At 39.2% G+C, this 21,649-nt stretch overlaps 1 protein-coding gene across 3 annotated transcripts in view; it reads right to left on the reverse strand.

The window, feature by feature from the left end:
- CSMD1 (CUB and Sushi multiple domains 1) overlaps positions 1-21,649 on the reverse strand; it is a 1,887,231-nt gene that overhangs the window by 144,985 nt on the left and 1,720,597 nt on the right. For all 3 annotated transcript variants that reach the window (XM_056565713.1, XM_056565712.1, XM_056565715.1), the window contains exons 51-52: positions 6,594-6,788; positions 701-874 (exon numbers count right to left, since the gene is read on the reverse strand). In XM_056565713.1, the coding sequence (XP_056421688.1) occupies positions 701-874; positions 6,594-6,788 (369 nt within the window). The remainder of the gene's footprint in view (positions 1-700; positions 875-6,593; positions 6,789-21,649) is intronic.

Below are 21,649 nucleotides of genomic sequence, written 5' to 3' on the forward strand. Positions count from 1 at the left end.
ATTCTACCCATCATCAAGTAAATGTTGGTAGGAACAAGATTATTCCTTTGCAAGGTATGATTTTTATAGTGTTAGAATGGAGTATGTCGAGAACTCACTATAAATGTATATGGATTTTTTTAATTGATGACATTGTCTTCTGCTAGACAAGTCCATTGATCACAACCTGGGTCAACCAAAGTAACAACTAGTAAATTCAAGCCACGTGTCTATTTTTTCCTTTCAGTTCCATAAAACATTACTCTCATGGAAAACAACTTTTGAAATGTTGCTCTGACATGTCAAAAATTGTTGATCACACCAGGTCACACTTCTGAAACCCACTGTTATTGTGATAGATAAGCCTGGGAAGTGAGCGCCATTGCCCTCCAATCCTGGCCGACTAGCAGATCTGACCTTTTCTCTGCATAGACAACTTTTGAAATATCTGAGCAACATGTCAAAAGTTGTTGACAGTTCATGACAGTGATGTTTGAACTATCTTCACAGTTATGCCAAGGAGTCCCTTAATTTAATAGATTCCCTGACCCATGCTATACTCTTATGTTATTAAAAATGATGCCCTTTATTAGATCAACATCAGCACATCCTTATATTATAGGCTAACATGTTGTTATCTATCTATCATCTATTTTGTACTTGAAATGAAATTGATAAATAGTAACATTGTAAAAATTCAGATCCAAGTAAATCTATTTACCTAAACATCTTGTTTCGGTGCCACTCCATAGACCATTAGCCAAACATTCCCTTACATGTGAGCCAGCAAGAGTGTAGCCTGAATTACAAGTAAATATTGTAGTTGCTCCATAAACATTTAAAGTTCCAATCCGGTTACCATTTGGAGGTGTAGATAAATCCCCACATGAAATAACTGTTGAAACAAATGAACACAATATGACAAAAAATACATTTACTGAAAAGCCAATGGTGTCCTAAAAAAATAGTTATAGTTTAAAATTAAGTTTTTATGTTTACCATATCATATAAACATATGTATTAACCTCTAAAGAACACAGCCTTTTTTGGTCTTAAAGACACAGGAAATTTTCATTTTGCGTTTTCGTTTTTTTCCTTCCTAACCTTCTAAGAGACAATACTCTTTCATTATTCCATCACAGACCTATATGAGGGCTTGCTTTTTGTATGACCTTTCATTTTACCATGAAATGTATGGATAATTCAAAAAACATATTATTTATGGTGGGAAACTGAAAAGAACAAAAAATAATTTGCTAAATTTTGTTTTTTTCTGGGGATGGGGGAGGATTTACACAGTGCACTTTACATTATAAAATGGCAGGCTATCTTTATTCTGTAGGTAAAGATAAAAATAATACCCATGTTTACATGCCTTTCTATTATTGAACTACTTAAAAAAATCACACACATTTTTTGTATTCCTTCTTTTCTGGGATGTGGTGTAATTAAAAATCAGCAACTTTGGTATTTTTTTTTACTTTTATGTGGTAATCAACTCATCAATTTCAAATTTTATTAGTACAGACACTTCTACATGCAGATATATATATATATATATATATATATATATATATATATATATATACACCAAATATATATTTATTCCTTTTTTTATATATTTTTATTTGGGGAGGGTCTGATTCATATTTTTCAAAATTAAATTTTTATTTTTACGACAGGAGACTATTTATTGCAATATTTAACTTACTAATAATGATCAGTGTTGTGCAAGGGCATAGCGCTAACAGTCTTATCTGTGATCTATTCCTCTGGTCTATTTCATCCAGAGCAGGTGAGAGGCACTTCAGTAGCCATCTTTATTCACTGGACCCCCCGCTTTGCACAGTAGGTGGTCCAATGATTGTCTATACACTCCTTGTAATACTTCAGATGCCTTGATCAGTATTGATCATGGCCTTTGAAGTGCTATTGGCAGCAATCAGTGTGATCGCTGATGCCACTATCTACAAAGCGAGTACAGCTCCTGCAGAAGGACTCCGGATGTACATTGTGGAGTGTCAAGTACCAGGTGGCCAGGGCGAACAGGTATGCCCTGTCTCCCTAACAGGAAAATAAGTTTTGGTGAATCTTCATTTTACTGCAGAATAACCCTGAAATCTTGAAGTTTTCATACTGACTGTTAAAGCCTAAAACTAAAATGACTCTTTCTGTCCTGTAGAGATCACTTTCCAGCAGTGTCTTCTTTATCATCACATACAGGATTACAATGAAAAGTGACACCAGATAGATAAAACTCTATTTATAACAGCTGAAACTCAAAGCTCCCTTTCCCTGTAGAATGACCCCTGCACAGGTCACAGGGCATGCCTAGAAAACACTCCTTTTTATGTCAATATGATCTGTCTTAGAACAATGTGTCTATGTCCATGGGACTTGCTTAAAGCATAATTCTAAATGTTGCTAAAAGAAAAACTCAGGTAGGATAATGCCTTACAAGTGGTTTCTATGAACAGGGGATTTAGAGCCCACCTGCAGAGTATACTATGTGAGCGTGTTGAGCGCTGCGTATCCATAATCGTCTAACATACATTCCTGTGTCAGTCAAAACTATATCAATTCCACTTACTTCAACTTAGCAAATAGAACATAAATATTTTCAGACAGTTCTCGTAAACATAAGGTTATTCTTTTCTTTCTTCTCTATCTAAAGCAATTACGTTTTAACTCTTGTTTCAGATTTACTGGTAATAAAATGTAACAATCATAAAGGCATTTGAAGAATTACTGTGCTATCTCCTATTGCTTCAGTGGCACACATATCGTTCAGAAATGTCTCCAGCACAAAGCTTGGACTCAATAACACAAATTTTTATGCTGAGATAAATTGTTGTTTGAAAACTCACAAATCTAGTGAAAATCACATTTTATTCACGCAAGTAACATCAAATATTGATAAGTAAAGCAAATGTCGATAAATGAAAGCAGTTTAAAATACAACCCAGTATGCGTTTCATGTAGTAAGGAGTACATATTTTCAGAATAATTTTCATTTTAAGACTTAAGGTTCTATTTAAAAAAAAACTATTTTATAAAATTGAGCAGGATGGGAAATATTAAATAGTAAAAGCCACAATCCATCTTCCAAGCCACTAAGAAGTTATATTTATAAATCACATAAAAAGCTATTTTTCTTACATAATGTTTAGAATGACTTCCCTTATGATAAGAAATGTTCAGTAATAAGGTAAACAATGCCTTAAAAATGTCTAAAATAGAGTTTTCAGCATGTATGGATAAATGCTACTCTGTATTTATGGTGATTTTGGTTTATTCATCTTAAAATATACCTGTAGTTATAGAAAATGCCTGATGTGCCATAGTGCAGGTGCTTAGACCCCTACTGTTAAAGTGCTCCTCTTTTTCTTTACACAGGGTTTGATAAATGTGAGTACATTTTTGATGTGTTACTATGAATAGGTGGGGCGGTGACAGAATTTTCTCATCTCTCCTTAGATATAGATTTGCAAGAACAAAGAAATGCTGTTTAGGGCAATAAAGAACTGCTACAGACTGAAATGATATCCAGTTCTGTTTGACATAGTCCTTTTCGAGTATGGAGGCCTGTTGTGAACGTTTCAATCCTGCCTTTGCTATGGAGTGACACACTTTCCCAAGTGCTGATGTCATGATCTGGACAGCCATTACATACAACAGTTGGTCAACCATAGAAGTGGCCCGAGAGAAACTAACAGCTCAGCATTACATGCATAAAAATCCTGCAGCCACATGTCATGTCTCTCATGGCAGGGGTCCCAACTAGCAATATTCAGAAAGATTATACTTGCCCATACACAGCAAAGGTTTACCTGAAATATCTACAGGTTACTTTTCCTTTATCTGCCTGGTTACCAAATTTTTTTCTAGTTATACTTTTACTAGCCAGCTTCAGAAACCTATGAGTGTGCAGGATCTACGGATCCAGCTGCAACTGTTAGGATTCGGCTACCTGGATGTGGATCCTCTGTGTCAGCGAGGGATTGGCGTGGACCGTGTCGGTGGATCGGTTCTAAGTTGCTACTGGTTTTCACCAGAGCCCGCCGCAAAGTGGGATGGTCTTGCTGCGGCGGTAGCAACCAGGTCGTATCCACCGGCAACTGCTCAACCTCGCTGACTGCTGAGAAGGCGTGGGACAGAAGGACTAGGTCAGACGTAGCAGAAGGTCGGGGCAGGCGGCAAGGTTCGTAGTCAATAGCAATAGCAGAAGGTCTGGAAACACAGGCTTTGGACAACACTAAACGCTTTCTCTGGCACAAGGCAACAAGATCCAGCAAGGAAGGGAAGGGGAAGTGAGGTTATATAGACAGGGAGCAGGTGGAAGCTAATCAGACTGATTGGGCCGGGCACCAATCATTGGTGCACTGGCCCTTTAAATCTTAGAGAGCTGGCGCGCGCATGCCCTAAGGAGCGGAGCCGCGCGCGCCAGGACGTGACAGCCGGGGACCGGGACAGGTGAGTGACTTGGGATGCGATTCGCGAGCGGGCGCGTCCCGCTATGCGAATCGCATCCCCGCCGGCAGTGTCAGTGCAGCACTCCCGGTCAGCGGGTCTGACCGGGGCGCTGCAGAGAGAGGAACGCCGCGAGCGCTCCGGGGAGGAGCAGGGACCCGGAGCGCTCGGCATAAACAGCAACATATGTGGGCAAACATGCTGCAGGATGCCATACAGGACATGTATATTTCCATGCCCAAGCAAATGTCAACATGTAGCCAGGCTAAAGGCAGCCCAACAGGGTGCTAAAGCTTCCTTCCTCCTTTTAAAGTGTAATTAACTAGCAAAAGATTTACTTTTTTTGTGATTTATACATTTTTATCCATTTTTCATGCATTTAAAAATAGTATTTTTTTAAGTTCATGCATTTAGAAAATATAAAAATTTCAATTATGATGATGAGTAATGATAACAATCATAATAATAATAAACTTAATGATAAATCAGAGCAATATGCTGTGATATACTCACTGTACTGAGAGATAACAACATTACCACTAGAGATGAGCGAACTTACAGTAAATTCGATTTGTCACAAACTTTTCGGCTCGGCAGTTGATGACTTTTCCTGCATAAATTAGTTCAGCTTTCAGGTGCTCCCGTGGGCTGGAAAAGGTGGATACAGTCCTAGGAGACTCTTTCCTAGGACTGTATCCACCTTTTCAAGCCCACTGGAGCACCTGAAAGCTGAACACATTTATGCAGGATAAGTCATCAACTGCCGAGCTGAGAAGTTCGTGACGAATCAAATTTACTGTAAGTTCGCTCATCTCTAATTACCACCCTTTCAATAACAAAGAATTAAAATTTGCCAACAAGCAGACAATGAAGGTTAAAATAAACTCTCTGAAGCCATTGAGCTGAATGCTCCAATCCTAACTATACAGCATGGCTATAAACTCATAATGAATGTCGGGGCTTATATCCAGGGATTTGTCCATTCAAACCACCTGAGCATACGTAACATGTATTATTGCATTCACACAGTAGTCATTAGTTGTCTAGCCAAATTTATTTTTTTGACTTTTATATATAGATACACACTTACAGTTCACATTGACCTACTCATGACTTTAAAGGGGTACTCCGGCGCTTAGACATCTTATCCCCTATCCCTATCCAGCCGCTGGGGACCCCCGTGATCTTGCACGCCACACCCCGTTTAAAATCAGTCCCCGGAGTGTGTTCGCTCCGGGTCTGATTACTGTCGATCACAGGGCCGGAGCGTTGTGATGTCAAGGTTCCGCCCTGTGTGATGTCACGCTCCGCCCCCCTCAATGCAAGCCTATGGGAGAGGGCGTGACAGCTGTGATCGACAGTAATCAGAACCGGAACGAGCAAGCTCTGGGGACTGATTTTAAACGGGGTGCAGCATGCAAGATCACGGGAGTCCCCAGCGGCGGGACCCCCACGATCAGGCATCTTATCCCCTATCCTTTGGATAGGGGATGCGATGTCTAAGCGCCAGAGTACCCCTTTAAGCAGCATCCACTATTTATAGACTGGAGGTGTTTCCCTGGAGCCATCTATCTGCATTATATTGGAATTAGAACCTACTACCATTTCTTTATTTATTAGATATATCTATGTCTTTTAGTGCTTTGAAATTCCAATTTTTTTTTATTTTTTTTTGTGGCATGTGTTTTAATGATGATCTATATGTGTAGCGACTGCTTTTAATTTATTTAAATTGCTGACATAGGCCTTATTTATTTGGCCTTTAATGTTAAAGAGATTATCCCTCAGATGGCTATGTAGATGAAACAATAAAAGTGTTATGACTCTAGTAGAGGAAGAAAAAAACATTTCAATTTCCTGTGTCATTAAGGTTTAAAATATATACATATATAAATATATTCGTCAGCATTCAAGACAATCCTTGCATGTAAATCCAGCCTTAGATACACTTTTTTATGATTTACCATAGAGTCTGAATAGTGGGTTTCCCTTAATACAATACATGACTATTAAAAGTCATGACAATGTCCCTTAATTTAAAAGCTATTTAACAAAAAAATAAAACTATTTATCAAAAATAGTGTGTTAGAAAGCACAAGTGAAATTTAAAAAGAAAGTGAAATTCGTATATATTTGATCCATACCCATGCAGCTTGGCTTAACATCTCCTCCACTCCACGTTCCATTAGCTCTGCATTGTAGAAGTCTCAATCCTTCAAGATAATAACCAGGACTACAGCTCAGCAAGACTTGAGAGCCATATTCATTTAATGAACCTGAAACCAGCCTCCACATGACATGTTCAGAGAGTTGAGAATCCAAGGAAGGACAAGTAATAGCTGGAAAAGAATACAATAATTGAATATTAATGTTTCTGAAAATTCTCTGTGTTACAAACACAAAGAATAATGTAGCATCAATGAGACATTTGTAAACACTGAATACTTCAATCATTCTATCGGGCTGACAAACTATGCTTTAAGTCTAGTTTTTTACATGTGACTCAAAAAATGTATTATGTATACATTTCTCTAATATAGTGCATGTGTAGTCTTTATACATCCATGCTGTACATTTTGAAAGATTTCGATTTCACTTTAGTTCTTGCTTTGTCATTTTTCCTTTGATCTTATGAACCTTTCATCTGATGCACCAGTGTGGGAGGGGATAGGATGGAACGATGATGGTGGTGCAGTTTCTGTTTCATGCTTACAGAAAAATCCAACATATTTGTTCTTTTTTTATCCTTTTCATTACATTAGATAAGACAGTTTAATACATAAAAAAATCACTCATGTGTTACTATATGTTAAATTGAGATGTTAAGGGCACATTGTAATCAAACTGTGTGAACATACAATGTGAACATTCATTGCTTGGAGAATAGAAGGTAGCTTGGACTAATTAATGGATTTTTTTTTATATCATGAGGACAGCTAAGTAAGTGGGTAGGCATTGCTCAAGAAGAAGAAGGCAGAAGGCAGTATGGGAGGAAGGCAGTGTAATGCTCCAGGCAATGTTCTGCTGGTAATTCTTGGTATCTGTACTCCTCAATGGAATTGCGAATGCAGATTATGTAGTAACCTAGGATAATACACTGTTCCACACTGCAAACATTTTCAGTAAGATCTTGAGAAACATGAAAAAGAGCTAAGAGTGTTGACATCGCCTCCATATTCCCCAGATATGGATCTAAAAATCAAGTCTAATCCTTGGAGCCCCGGCCTTAGAACTCAAAGCAGCATCAGGAAAAATACGATTATGCTAACTTACCACCAGTATTTGAGCAGTGTTGTTTGTTTCATCCCAGCCCAGCTGCATCAATATATTTATATTCCTTTAATTATAAGAGCTGTGTCATGTGACCATCACTCAGACACTCAGCAAATGACATGCTCTACTGTGTAAACAAGAGACCAGTCTCTACTGTGTGGCTGACTTTCTATGAGCTACATCATTATATCCTAATCAAATCTATCCTTGGAAACTCTTAGACACATATCCAGCTCACCAAGCCTCATTCTCCTTTTTCATCTGAATGTTCTTCTATATACACTGCCGAAGATATTATTCCTGTCCTAAGGGATCAGGAGTGCAGTGATACATTTATAGAATTGTTTCCACATACAATGGTCATTTCTAAACCACTGTAACTTGAAACCAGACTCAACATACAATATTACAGACAGTCCAGATCTGTGAAACGTGTCAATGGCTGGAAGAATTGACCAATCAGAATGGGCATTTTAATGGTAAAACACCTTTAGTACTGAAGCATTTGCACTGGTTGGCTGTCTGATAGCACCCCCTACAGTACAGGAAGGTACTACATGTTCTGTACCACTCTTTACCTGTGCCAGGGATAGCTGCTCCAGGTGGGGGCAACCCCATTTTACTTTTTTAGGACATTATGTGTACTGTACAGGACCCTGAAAAAGCTCCTGTCCTTAACATAGACAGGGATTTACAGCTTCCAGCTGTTCTTTCTTACTTTTTCTTAAGGACATGCTTTATCTGTATGTTATCTACTTATTTTTCTTTAATCCTCACTTTCTCCTATTTTTGGATGACATTTTGTTGGCTTCAGAACCAATTACCAGGTTTCCATAGAGTTCTGGTCTCAACATACCGATTAATATTGTAACTTGAGGCACAACTGTATAGTATAGAGTGCTTACAACTATTAGTTGCAGAGTTATTAAACTTCCCTGTCTCACGTTAGTTTTTTCTACTATCTATTTAATCTCCTGAATATCTTATGAGATGCCGCTTGACACAGATCTCTCCTGTCTCCCACTTGTAGAAGCTCATAGGAGAAAACCTATTAAAAGGCTACAGGCTGAGACACAAGAAGGAAAAACACAAGAAGATACTTCAAAGTTTGAATTCAAGCAGGGCCTGTCAGCAGGGTTTAGGTTAGAAAAAAGGGCATAAATGTACAGGGCTTTTTGCATAAATCAGTACATTATTTAATTGACTCCTTCGGCACTGAGGTATCAGTGTTGAAGAACATATGCAAATCATGATTTAGAGTCCACTGGCTTTTTCCCTCAACTGCTAGAGCCCAGCACAGTTTAACCCTTTTCACCAGTTAGGTATTCCCCTCTGTTTATTGGTCACCTCCTCCAGCCCCTGATATCCACCATGCTGTACTATAATCCCCACCTCTCCCTTTTTTAATCAAGCAGCTCCAAAGCCTAATGTGCATATATTTTTAAGTATGTATGGATACAGTGTTAGCTAACATAACAGGTGTAAGCAAAGGTATGCACAGGTCTCCACATATAAGAAGGGAAAAAAAGAAGCCAAAATGCAAATTAAGGTGACTTATAGCATAAATGTCAATTCAAAAGATTTTTAGAAACCTACATGGTTTTGTTAAATTAACCCTTTAAAGCAATGATTAGGTTATTTTTAGTGCTTTTGATGCTGTTATTAAGTACGTAAAAGTCTCCTGCATGGTGCACAACTATTGATCATATTCTCCATTTCAGGGAGCGGGACCAGACCTGCCATTTTCCAGCAGTACTGACACAGGGACTTCCTTCCTTCTGACCAATCGTAGAAAAACATGACAAGAACATGCATGGCACTTCGATAGAACTGCCAATAAAATGCAACATGTTAACATACCCTGAATACAGCTCATTCTTTCATAATGTCCTAATAAGAATATATATATATATATATATATATATATATATATATATATATATATATAAAATATATCCTTATTATATATAAAGGAGTTGTAGGCTTTTGGGGCTGGTCAAAGGTGGTGACATCACTCAGGTAGAAGGATTAAAACTCAGAGACTCAGAGATTCTGAGCCAAGTGTTAAAGGGGTACTCCGCCCCTAGACATCTTATCCCCTGTCCAAAGGATAGGGGATAAGATGTCAGATATCCGGGGTCCCACTGCTAGGGACCCCCGGGATCTCGGCTATGGCACCCCGCTATCATTACTGCACAGAGCACGCTCGCTCTGTGCATAATGACCGGCGATACAGGGGCCGGAGCATCGTGCCATCACGGCTTCACTCCCTCGTGATGTCACAGCCCTCCCCCTTAATTCAAGTCTCTGGGAGGGGCTTTGATGGCCACCACGCCCCCTCCCATAGACTTCTATTGAGGGGCGGGCTGTGATGTCACGAGGGGGCGGGTTGTAATGATGTAATGATGCTCCGGCCCCTTTATTGCCCGTCATTATGCACAGAACGAGTTTGCTCTGTGCAGTAATGATAGCGGGGTGCTGCAGCGGAGATCCCGGCGGTCCCCAACAGCGGGACCCTGGCGATCTGACATCTTATCCCCTATCCTTTGGATAGGGGATAAGATGCTAGGGGCGGAGTACCCCTTTAAGTGTTATCAACTCTGATCTGGTTAAGTTATTAAAAACAGCTCATCCTCTCGGTGCCCTTCAATGTTCTTTGGACAATCAGAAAAGACAATTGAAACTATACATCTCTGTTCATAAGGTTGTGGGGATATGCAAAAATACATAGGTTTTAGGATAGCTAAGATATATCTATGATATTACCAGCATTGCCAAGAGAACACATTTAAAAATATAAGCAGAATAGTTGTTTGGTGTCAATTAGCAGAAGATCCTTCTCCAGTTACGTAATGTTTAAGTGGGCACTATGTGTCAGGTTCCTTCTAGAAGCCTGTATTTTATGTTGAAAAGGCAAATTTCCCTAAGCTGCATCACTACAGTCTTTAAATTTAGACATTTTTAAGGGCATTAAAGAAAAGTAATGATTATTTGAAAGGACTTTAAATCAATATAATGGCCTGTTTATACCTGTGGGGAACAGATGGACTTCAAAGGGAAGGAAAAAGTCAATTCAATTTGAGCTATCCTGGAACTAAGCAATAAGAATAAGAAGTAGAAAATAAAAAAGAAAATTGTTGAAGAGAGCAAAACAAATCCCCCTAAAATCTTCAAGTATAAAAAACTAGTGAACATATTGGTCTCACAGACGAAAGAAAAGGTCATTTGGTCACAGAAGGCAGAGCTATTAAATCCATTTTTCTTGTCTGTGTTTACAAAAGAACATATTGCTGGATACATTTTATAACACAGCTCATGGCATCTTAACAAATAACTCACTCTGGCTGAATCAAGTAAGGCTTGAATTGGATTAGAAAGATTAACGTGAATAAAGCACCTGGACCTGATGGTTTATATTCTCATGTTTTCCAAGAATCTTTAAAAAAAAAAATACTATGAATATTAAGGGCTCCCTCCAAACAGATATGCCTCATTTGAACTGAATCAAAGCAAATGTGGATTTTATATAGTAAGTTAATTCACACTTGAAAAAACTAAGCCAATAAGCTAACAACCCAGTTATCTTTTCGTAGTCTAGATTTTTTGAATGAATACCCTTGGCTTTATAAGGTTGTGGTCAAACAAGATGTGATGCTCTCTAAAACCATCACTATATACTGTTTGGCGAGGTTTTCTATTTACTGTGCAGCCTCGAACACTGTTGAAATGCTCACAATCCGCTTTGTGAAGTTGCCACCATTTTTAACAGTCTTATAGGAGCACAGCTATAAAAAGTACAGCAGTCCCATCCAACCCTCAATCCTAATGGGGAGAGGGCAAAGACACTCTGCCACATATGTAGACATTAGTACTATGTCATGTGGAAGATGGGGGTAATGCAATACATTTTACAATGTGGCCTAAGTGCTCCAAGTTATACTTAGCACTTGCTGGTCGATTTTTTTCCTGTTATGTCCACATATCTACAATACTTTAACTGCCACTTTTCTGATCAGATAAACAGCATCCTAAATACATACTGCATGTGTATTTGCCTTCAAATTTCTAATTTTAACAAAATATAAACTGTACAGGTCAACTAGGGTATGCATTCAAATTTATACCCTGGGATTGTATTTTGGAATATTGTCTTAAGAAAAAAAAATGGGAGACCAGCAAATTGGAAATCAGAAGAGTTGACAAGTCACTAAAAAAGGTGGTAGCCACTTCTGCTTATACTGTTTGTTTATATCTACACTTGCACATAGCCGTATAACCGCTTCAGCTGTATATTTCACCTGCATTCATGCCCTAGGATCTTACTGTTTCAATTGGAAGTAATCTTTTATTCTTTGTAACACCTCAGCATGTGTTTTCTATGTTATTCCGTTGTTACTGCTTTTATTGTACGTCTCTTTTATTTCTTTTTTTCTTTCTTATATTTATACTGTCCTCTCAAGGAGATCATCATGTTTGGAGGACATTTGGAGGACATTGTTTTAATTTAGAGGGGCAATGATATAAAAGTAATATCAGGAAGTATTATTTTACTGAGAGAGTAGTGAATGCATGGAATAGCCTTCCTGCAGAAGTGGTAGCTGCAAATACAGTGAAGGAGTTTAAGCATGCATGGGATAAGCATAAGGCTATCCTTCATATAAGATAGGGATAGGCATAAGGCTATCCTTCATATAAGATAGGGATAGGCATGAGGCTATCCTTCATATAAGATAGGGCCAGGGACTATTGATAGGATTCAGATTATTGGGCAGACTAGATGGGCCAAATGGTTCTTATCTGCAGACACATTCTATGTTTCTATGGTTTGTTGCAATTTTGAAAATTGTTAATAAAAAAAAATGGTAGCCATACTGGTTACTACCTTTAATAATGTATGGAGTTTTTTTTTTATTTCAGTTATTCCTTAGGGTGTATTCACATGTACAGCATCCTGCATATATTTGATGCAAATTTCTGAGATTTTAATGTAAACTAAATGACTGAACACAGCTTCACATCTGCAACTTCTAATCCTGCCCATCAAATATGAACAGAATACTGTACATGTGAATAGACCCTTTAAAGGAAAAAGACAGCAGATTAGGGCAGCTTTACCTACTGATAGACACTAATAGGAGCCATTACCATGAGCAGGTACCGCTTTTTGCAATGGTACCCTAATTTGCAGTCAGTTTCACTTCAGAAAACACCATTTCTGCAGTACTCCCCAAACAGTTGCTGCTAAGATGTGTTTGTTGCTCAAGGTGAAACATTTAGTTCTAAATAGCACAATTTTCAAGGTTATCCTCATTAGAAGCTGTTTCATTGTGACTTTTAATGCTTTTTCCCACTGCATATGAACATTCATATTACTTCTTATACAAAGTGACTTTAATTTCAAGTAATAATGGACAAGCCTTTTTTTAATAGACTACCACAACTGGGGAAAATGCCTTTCTACGGATAATATTCTTTAAGACCCACCTTTCCTTTTTCAAAACACAACAACTAGCTTTAGCCATTTCTGGTGTTTACCTCAACACGGATGGCTTAACCATTGTACTTAAAGGAGTACTCCACTCTAAACATCTTATCCCCTATCCTTTGGATAGGGGATAAGATGTTAGATCGTAGGGTTCCAATCTCTGGGCCGACAGCGGTGGTGTACTGAACACGAAAGCTTTCAGTTTCCGCATTCGTGATGTCCGGGGGTCCCCAGTGGCAGGACCCCGTTATTAGTTTTGAAAAAGGTAAGGTGGGTCTTAAAGAATGTCTTAATTTCAGTTAGGTGTGTCTGGACTTTTGACTGTCACTGTTTAGAAAAGAAATCAATCAATGCCAATTGTTGAAAACTCGATGAAACCCAATAGAGGTTTACATGTTCATTGACGTATACGGTCAATATGTCTGCACAGACCTCTCTGTCTAATTTAATATGTTTTTGAAAATAATCCTGTCTGCTTTTTAAGACATTAGTGCGTAACATTAGTTTTATTTTACCACATGGTGTGACATGCCATATTTTACATAGCAGCTTGACTATTGAAATGATATGGAACACGCACAGTGGATTGATGAAAACAACTTGTATGCTTTAGTACCAAAAGGGGTAAGTCTATTTAATGTTAGATTTCATTGGATATGAGGTCACCTTGAGTGACACAATTTGACTCATTTTTTTTTATAAACTATAAATACAGCAGTAATTAAGTTCAAATATATTCAATGTCTTAGTGGTTAGAAAGATTTTTGTGTCCTTGCCTTTTCTTTACAGTCATGGCAGCTTGTGCCTGTACATTCATTTTAGGTTGTTTGGAAGGTCTGACCATTTTTGTATTGTATGTATGAGGGAGTGACTCTCCCCTTTTGGTCCTGCACTCCTCCCATCTGCCCTCGGTTGGTTTTAACTAGAGGAAAGAATAGTTTAAATGACACAGGGATCGGACCAGGGTGCCTGCCATTATCTTACAGAAGCCATATCGCCCAGGAGGGTTCTGAAACCCCCTATAACGGCGATCGCCAGGGAGAGGTTAGGAAGGGTGGTCTTTGCCACAACAACTGTTTGGTGTTGCATGGCCGGACCGGGATTGTTGATTAGTGATCTTTTTGTACTGGTCAGCTTTTTTGGGGGGTGTAAGTTTATTTAATTTTTTTTGGGAGGGGGGAGGAGGCGTTTGCTGTCCATGAATTTAATTCTATTCTGTGCATCCTGCCGCCACTGAGCGCTGATCAGTGAAGCATATGACTAATCAGCAACCCCTTTTTTTGGCTACACACTTTGAAATAAAGTGCAAAACACACACACACCCTTAGACACCTACATCCCAAGTCTCACAAGGCATATTCGGTGGAGGAAGAATACGCCTTTATTGCCTCTGACACCGAGTTCACAAGTGAAGGAGAAGAGGAAGACCCCTCTCTCCTTCTTTCTTCTTCTTCCCATTATCATCCAGTAATAAAAGAGCTCGCTTTTAAGCTATCCAGAAATGTTTGCATCATGCAATGCAACATGTCCGCCTACAGAGGATCCAGCCTCTGACTGCTTGTTCAAAATAAGGCCGGTCATAGATAATTTTGCCACAAAATTTGCAGAGGCCTATGTCCCCCAAAAATACATTGCCAGCACTTCAGAATACTTCACGGGAACATTTCTTCAGTTCTAGGAGGTAGTGATCTTTGGTGACCAGGAAGGAGTGGGCTCAAGTACCTCTGGAACTGGAGGCCCCTGTATTGTACCAGGGCAATATTTTCCAGGAGAGGTCCCCCACACTGGAAAGAAGGGACAGTCTCAGAGAAGATGCAGTGTCTGTTGTTCAAAAAAGGGATAAGAAAGGACACCATTTTCTAGGGTGACTGCTGTCCTGAGAAACCAATTTAAAAGGAAAAATTGGAAAAAAGAGGTGCGCTCCTAGTGAAATACTGCGATAACTGGAGTGATGTGTGCCAAGTAATGCACCTTACCATAGGGTGTTGTGCTAAGAGTACAACACCTTAGTAGACATGTAGACTCGCTTGGAGGTGTATCCAGAGGGGTGGCAGCCTCGGCGTCCTTGACCGTGACATGATCCGGTATGAAAAGTAGGAATAAAGTGGAAAATATAGGACTTCCCGGATGGCGCCTTCCCAGATAGAAAATTTGTCACAGTTGATTTAAAATGGCAGTTTATTGATAATTAAAATGCTCCTGAGAAACCAAGCCTCTGCATTAAACAACTATGCTTCAAGGCGTATCATATGTCTATGGAAAACTAAATTTATGATTACCCTATTTTTATCTTTCCCCAAACTAACTGTATGTTGTACATGAGCCATGCGGGATTGTAGAATGCTTTTGTTCTTTTCCAATGTGTTGGTGATGTTGTACATGAGCTTGGACCACGGCTATGTACTGCACTTTTCAGATGCATTGGTAACACAGGGACATTCCAGTCCCTGATTGTAATAATTCCCAAAAAGTTCCAAGAACGTAGATCCAGGGATTTAATCTGATTGCCATATTTGAAGTTGGGAAGGAATTTTTCCCCCTGGCATGGGGCAATTTGGCATTAGCCTCATAAGGATTTTTTAATTTTTGCTTGTGTTTATAATCTTTGTTTGTGTTTATTTATTTTTCTTTCTTTCTTCTGTGTGAACAGGTACTTGTGTTTAAAAGTACAACTTGGCTGTGAATCCGTTTCAGGTAATCATTTTATCCGAATCCAGACCGGAATTTTCCATTTCTTTGATGTCATGGACATGTGACTAAGTTTTTAATATTTATATGTGTCTTATGCAATGTCTTGTTACTCTATCACTAAGCGTGAAAGTGTGAAACGCGTCAGTTATTTATAGTGTTTATGCAAGTTTTCCAATAAAGAAATACCCTGCTTTTGACCTCAACCTGGATGTAAGTAAAACTCTGCAACTGTCGCCGCTCCTGTGCAAATCACAAATTTAGGCCTCAAATCTGCAGGGAGCTCTCTCACTCCTGAGTTCTGTCATATTTGCCTGGCAACAGTTTTGGGCCACATATGGGATATTTATGTGCTTGGGAGAACTTGATTTACCATTTTGGGGGGCTTTTTTTTTTTTTTACTCTTACCCCTTGTCAAAATGTGAAGGTTTAGGGCAGTCGTGATGTCATTAATGTCTATGGGAGAGGGGCGTGACAGCTCTGCTAGTAATAGAGTTTGTTCTGTGCAGCAGATTACTAAGGGGCCCGACTGGAGATCATAGGGGGTCCCAGCAGCTGGATAGGAGATAAAATGTCTAGGAGCGGAGTACCACTTTAAAATGAACTAAGGATAATTAATAGGAGAGCAGTCAGGAATGTGACAGGTCAGAGGTTACATAGTTACATAGTTACATAGTTAGTACGGTCGAAAAAAGACATATGTCCATTAAGTTCAACCAGGGAATTAAGGGGTAGGGGTGTGGCGCGATATTGGGGAAGGGATGGGATTTTATATTTCTTCATAAGCATTAATCTTATTTTGTTCCAGGAATGTATCTAATCCTGTTTTAAAGCTGTTACTTGTTCCTTCTGTGACCAGTTCCTGAGGTAGACCGTTCCATAAATTCACAGTTCTCATGGTAAAGAAGGCGTGTCGCCCCTTGAGACTAAACTTTTTCTTCTCCAGACGGAGGGAGTGCCCCCTCGTCCTTTGGGGGGGTTTAACCTGGAACAGTTTTTCTCCATATTTTTTGTATGGGCCATTAATATACTTATATACGTTTATCAGATCCCCCCTCAAACGTCTCTTCTCAAGACTAAACAATTGTAACTCCTTTAATCGCTCCTCATAGCTAAGATGTTCCATGCCCCATATTAGTTTAGTCGCACGTTTCTGCACCCTTTCCAACTCCGCAGTGTCCCTTTTATGGACAGGTGCCCAAAACTGAACAGCATATTCCAGGTGAGGCCGTACCAATGCTTTATAAAGGGGGAGTATTATGTCCCTGTCCCTTGAGTCCATGCCTCTTTTGATACATGACAATATCCTGCCGGCTTTGGAAGCAGCAGCCTGACATTGCATGCTATTCTGTAGTCTGTGATCTACAAGTACACCCAGATCCTTCTCTACCAGTGACTCTGCCAGTTTAATCCCCCCTAAGACATACGATGCATGCAGGTTATTAGTACCCAGATGCATAACTTTACATTTATCCACATTGAACCTCATTTGCCAAGTGGATGCCCAGACACTTAGTCTATCCAAGTCATCCTGTAACTTATGCACATCCTCTATAGACTGTACCGTGCTACAGGTTAAAGGTAGAATCACAGTCAGACACAAGGCCATGGTCAGGCCATGGATCCTAACTTTCAAAATAGGGTGTTAGGCTTGAGATTATCTTTGGCACAAGATAACCAGATGCTACAAAGGATTGTGAGCAGTTGAGCTGGGACAGAAAAGAACAGGGCCCCCATAACTATCAAAAGTATTATCTAACTGTTATGGTATTTTTGTTCTGCATCATGCTGGGATTGACATTGACAATGCAGGAAGTGGTAAAGATAATATAGGTTATTGGTAAAAATTTCCTAATTTATTGATCCAAGCAAAATGGCTTCCAGTGGAACACGGCATAATGTTTTCGGCATATTCCATATAAATCTTATAGTAAAAAATGTTGTATATGGAACCTCTATGTAAAATCCAGTGGTACATTATGGCCTGGAATCTTCCATGAATGCAGCTATGCATGCATTTTTAACCTGCAAACTGTATAAATATATATACAGCAATATGCACAAACTAATAAAAACAAATAACAATCAGCAAATTACAGCTTTATGCTCTTCAGTACCTGATATTAGTTTAAAGAAATATAAAAATAATATAAATACTTAAATTTTTTTTACTTATAAATGCAGATTTCTAATGTTGATAGCAACTAGTTCATTAATCCAACAGCTGAAGAATAGTGTTAAAGTAAATGAATGCCAGTGCATGAGTCAGTGTATCAGCATTTAAAAGAACTGCGCACAAAAGGCATGAAAGAAGCCCTTTATTCTAAGAGCCCAGTCGGAAAGTCAGTGGGTTATTTGTTACAGGAACAAACCCTTTTTGCTTATCCTCCTCATGCAACTGCAGACACATACCAACATTATGCCTATATACAAAATCAATTCAGGATCCATTATCAGGTTTATTCAGTTGCTGAATCCACAAAATGCATCTTCAGTACACCTGGTGATGTTTAAATTAAATTCCTCCAAAATGTCTAAATTACATAAAAACATAGCTGGAAGATGGCAGATTTTTTCCTTTGCTCATAGTATCTGGAATGTTACATGTATATTTAAAAGTTTCACATTATACAGGCCTAATAAAAATGAATATCTAAGATATAAACAAGCTGATTCAGGAAAATCATCTCCATCAATTGCTGTTCTGCATTTTTTGCCAATATATCAGGGAAAACAGTAAAATTTATAACATTAAAATAGATTTTTTTTAAAACCATCCGAAATGTTACAATTAAGCTCAGGCACAATAACACAGTCAGATAAAAGTTCTGAAGTAGTACACATATACAGTAGCTATTATAGCTGCTAGGACCCAGTGACCCAGAGATATGTTCTGCTACTCTGTCTTGCCCTTGTGACCTACACTACATTTTTTCTCAAAACAGCACACACATACAAAAAAATATATATTTCCCTCACACTATTTGGGCATGACTTTTCAGCTCATAAATAAAGAAGAAATTCACACAAATTATACTCATAGCAGAAGCGTTCACAAGCAAAACTTGAATACTTAAAAGTGTAATCTTAGACTAGACAGTGTTCCAATGTGCCAGATACAGTGCATAGTGAAACTATTCAGCCCCTTTTAACTTTTCGACCTTTTGCCACATTTCAGGCTTCAAACATAAAGATATAAAACTGTAATTTTTTTGTGAAGAATCAACAACAAGTGGGACACAATCATGAAGTGGAAAAAAATGTATTGGATATTTCAAACTTTGTTAACAAATAAAAAACTGGGCGTGCAAAATTATTCAGCCCCTTTACTTTCTGTGCAGCAAACTCTCTCCAGAAGTTCAGTGAGGATCTCTGAATGATCCAATGTTGACCTAAACGACTAATGATGATAAATAGAATCCACCTGTGTGTAATCAAGCCTCTGTATAAATGCACATGCACTGTGATAGTCTCAGAGGTCTGTTTAAAGTGCAGAGAGCATCATGAAGAACAAGGAACACACCAGGCAGGTCCAAGATACTGTTGTGGAGAAGTTTAAAGCCAGATTTGGATACAAAAAAATTTCCCAAGCTTTAAACATCCCAAGGAGCACTGTGCAAGTGATAATATTGAAATGAAGGAGCATCAGACCACTGCAAATCAACGAAGACCTGGCCGTCCCTCTAAACTTTCAGCTCATACAAGGAGAAGACTGATCAGAGATGCGGCCAAGAGGCCCATGATCGCTCTGGATGAACTGCAGAGATCTACAGCTGAGGTGGGAGACTCTGTCCATAGGACAACAATCAGTCGTATACTGCACAAATCTGGCCTTTGTGGAAGAGTGGCCAGAAGAAAGCCATTTCTTAAAGATATCCATAAAAAGTGTTGTTTAAAGTTTGCCACAAGCCACCTGGGAGACACACGAAACATGTGGAAGAACGTGCTCTGGTGATATGAAACCAAAATCAAACTTTTTGGCAACATTGCAAAACGTTATGTTTGGCGTAAAAGCAACACAGTTCATCACCCTGAACACACCATGCCCACTGTCAAACATGGTGGTGGCAGCATCATGGTTTGGGCCGGCTTTTCTTCAGAGATTTGTCTTCCAACAAGACAATGATCCAAAACATAAAGCAAAATCCACAATGGAATGGTTCACAAAAAAACATATCCAGGTGTTAGAATGGCCAAGTCAAAGTCCAGACCTGAATCCAATCGAGATTTGTGTAAAGAACTGAAAACTGCTGTTCACAATCGCTCTCCATCCAAACTCACTGAGCTCGAGCTGTTTTGCAAGAAGGAATGGGCAAAAATGTCAGTCTCTCTTGATGTGCAAAACTGATAGAGACATACCCCAAGTGACTTACAGCTGTAATCGTAGCAAGGTGGCGTTACAAAGTGTTAAATTAAGGGGGCTGAATAATTTTGCACACCCAATTTTTCATTTTTTTATTTGTTAAAAAAGTTTGAAATATCCAATAAATTTCGTTCCACTTCATGATTGTGTCCCACTTGTTGTTCATTCTTCACAAACAATTACAGTTTTATATATTTATGTTTGAAGCCTAAAATGTGGCAAAAGGTCGAAAAGTTCAAGGGGGCCGAATACTTTCACTATGCACTGTATTTCACAGTGATTCATGCTGTTTGACAAATCTGCAGACTGTCAGTCCTTAGTTTAGAGCAAGTATGAGGTCTTCTTTATGCCAGAATTGTGCACCAAAATTTTGCCATACAACATCAAAGAAGGCCATTTCCAACAAAACCATTCTCATATGACATGCCATGCCTGTTTCTCAGATTGGACAAATAATGTCAGGAAAACTGATGACTGAACATCAAATTTGCTGTTTGTAGGCATTTTATTGCTTAAATTTTTTATCAGCTGTATGGGGCTGGAATTAATGCTTACAATGACCATCTTATCTGTACCATATATGGCTATTTCCATAATGATATATTGTCCTGTTTTATGTTGTAAGTGTTTTTTTTTGTAATGCCATACTCTGTATGCATTTTTTTGTATCTATATAATGTATAGATATTAAATGTGTGACCTGCATGACTAAATTATTTGTTCTCATAATGGACATGTCTTTTTCCTATAGGAATGGTTCTGATTTTCCTCTGGGAACTTAAAGGGGTACTCCGCCCCCAGACATCTTATCTCCTATCCAAAGGATAGGGGATAAGATGTCAGATCGCCGCGATGCCGCAGCTGGGGAGCCCCGGGATCCCCGCTGCGGCACTGCGCTATCATTACAGCACACAGCGAGTTCGCGCTGCACGTAATGACGCGCAATATAGGGGCCGGAGCACCGTTACGTCACGTGATGTCACGAGGGGCGGAACCATGACGTCACGCGGCTCCGTCCCTTGTATCGCCCGTCATTACGCACAGAGCGAACTCGCTCTGTGCTGTAATGATAGCACAGTGCCACAGCGGGGATCCCGGGGCTTCCCAGCAGCGGGACCGCGGCGATCTGACATCTTATCCTCTATCCTTTGGATAGGGGATAAGATGTCTAGGGGTGGAGTACCCCTTTAATAGTTGTGTTTTGCTTTTTACTACTGTTTTCACATTGTATTGTTACAATGGTAGTTGTGGCTGCAAAGGTGGATGACAAGTGGCAGTTGTGGCAGCCAACTGACAGCAGGGGTGGTGGACTAGTGCTAGTTGTAGCCAATGGACATCAGACAGTGGTGAACTAGTGGTAGCTGTAACCAGTGGACAGCAGGGAGTGGTGG

Source organism: Hyla sarda, chromosome 3 (genome assembly GCF_029499605.1).
Source record: "Hyla sarda isolate aHylSar1 chromosome 3, aHylSar1.hap1, whole genome shotgun sequence".
Classification (NCBI taxonomy): domain Eukaryota; kingdom Metazoa; phylum Chordata; class Amphibia; order Anura; family Hylidae; genus Hyla; species Hyla sarda.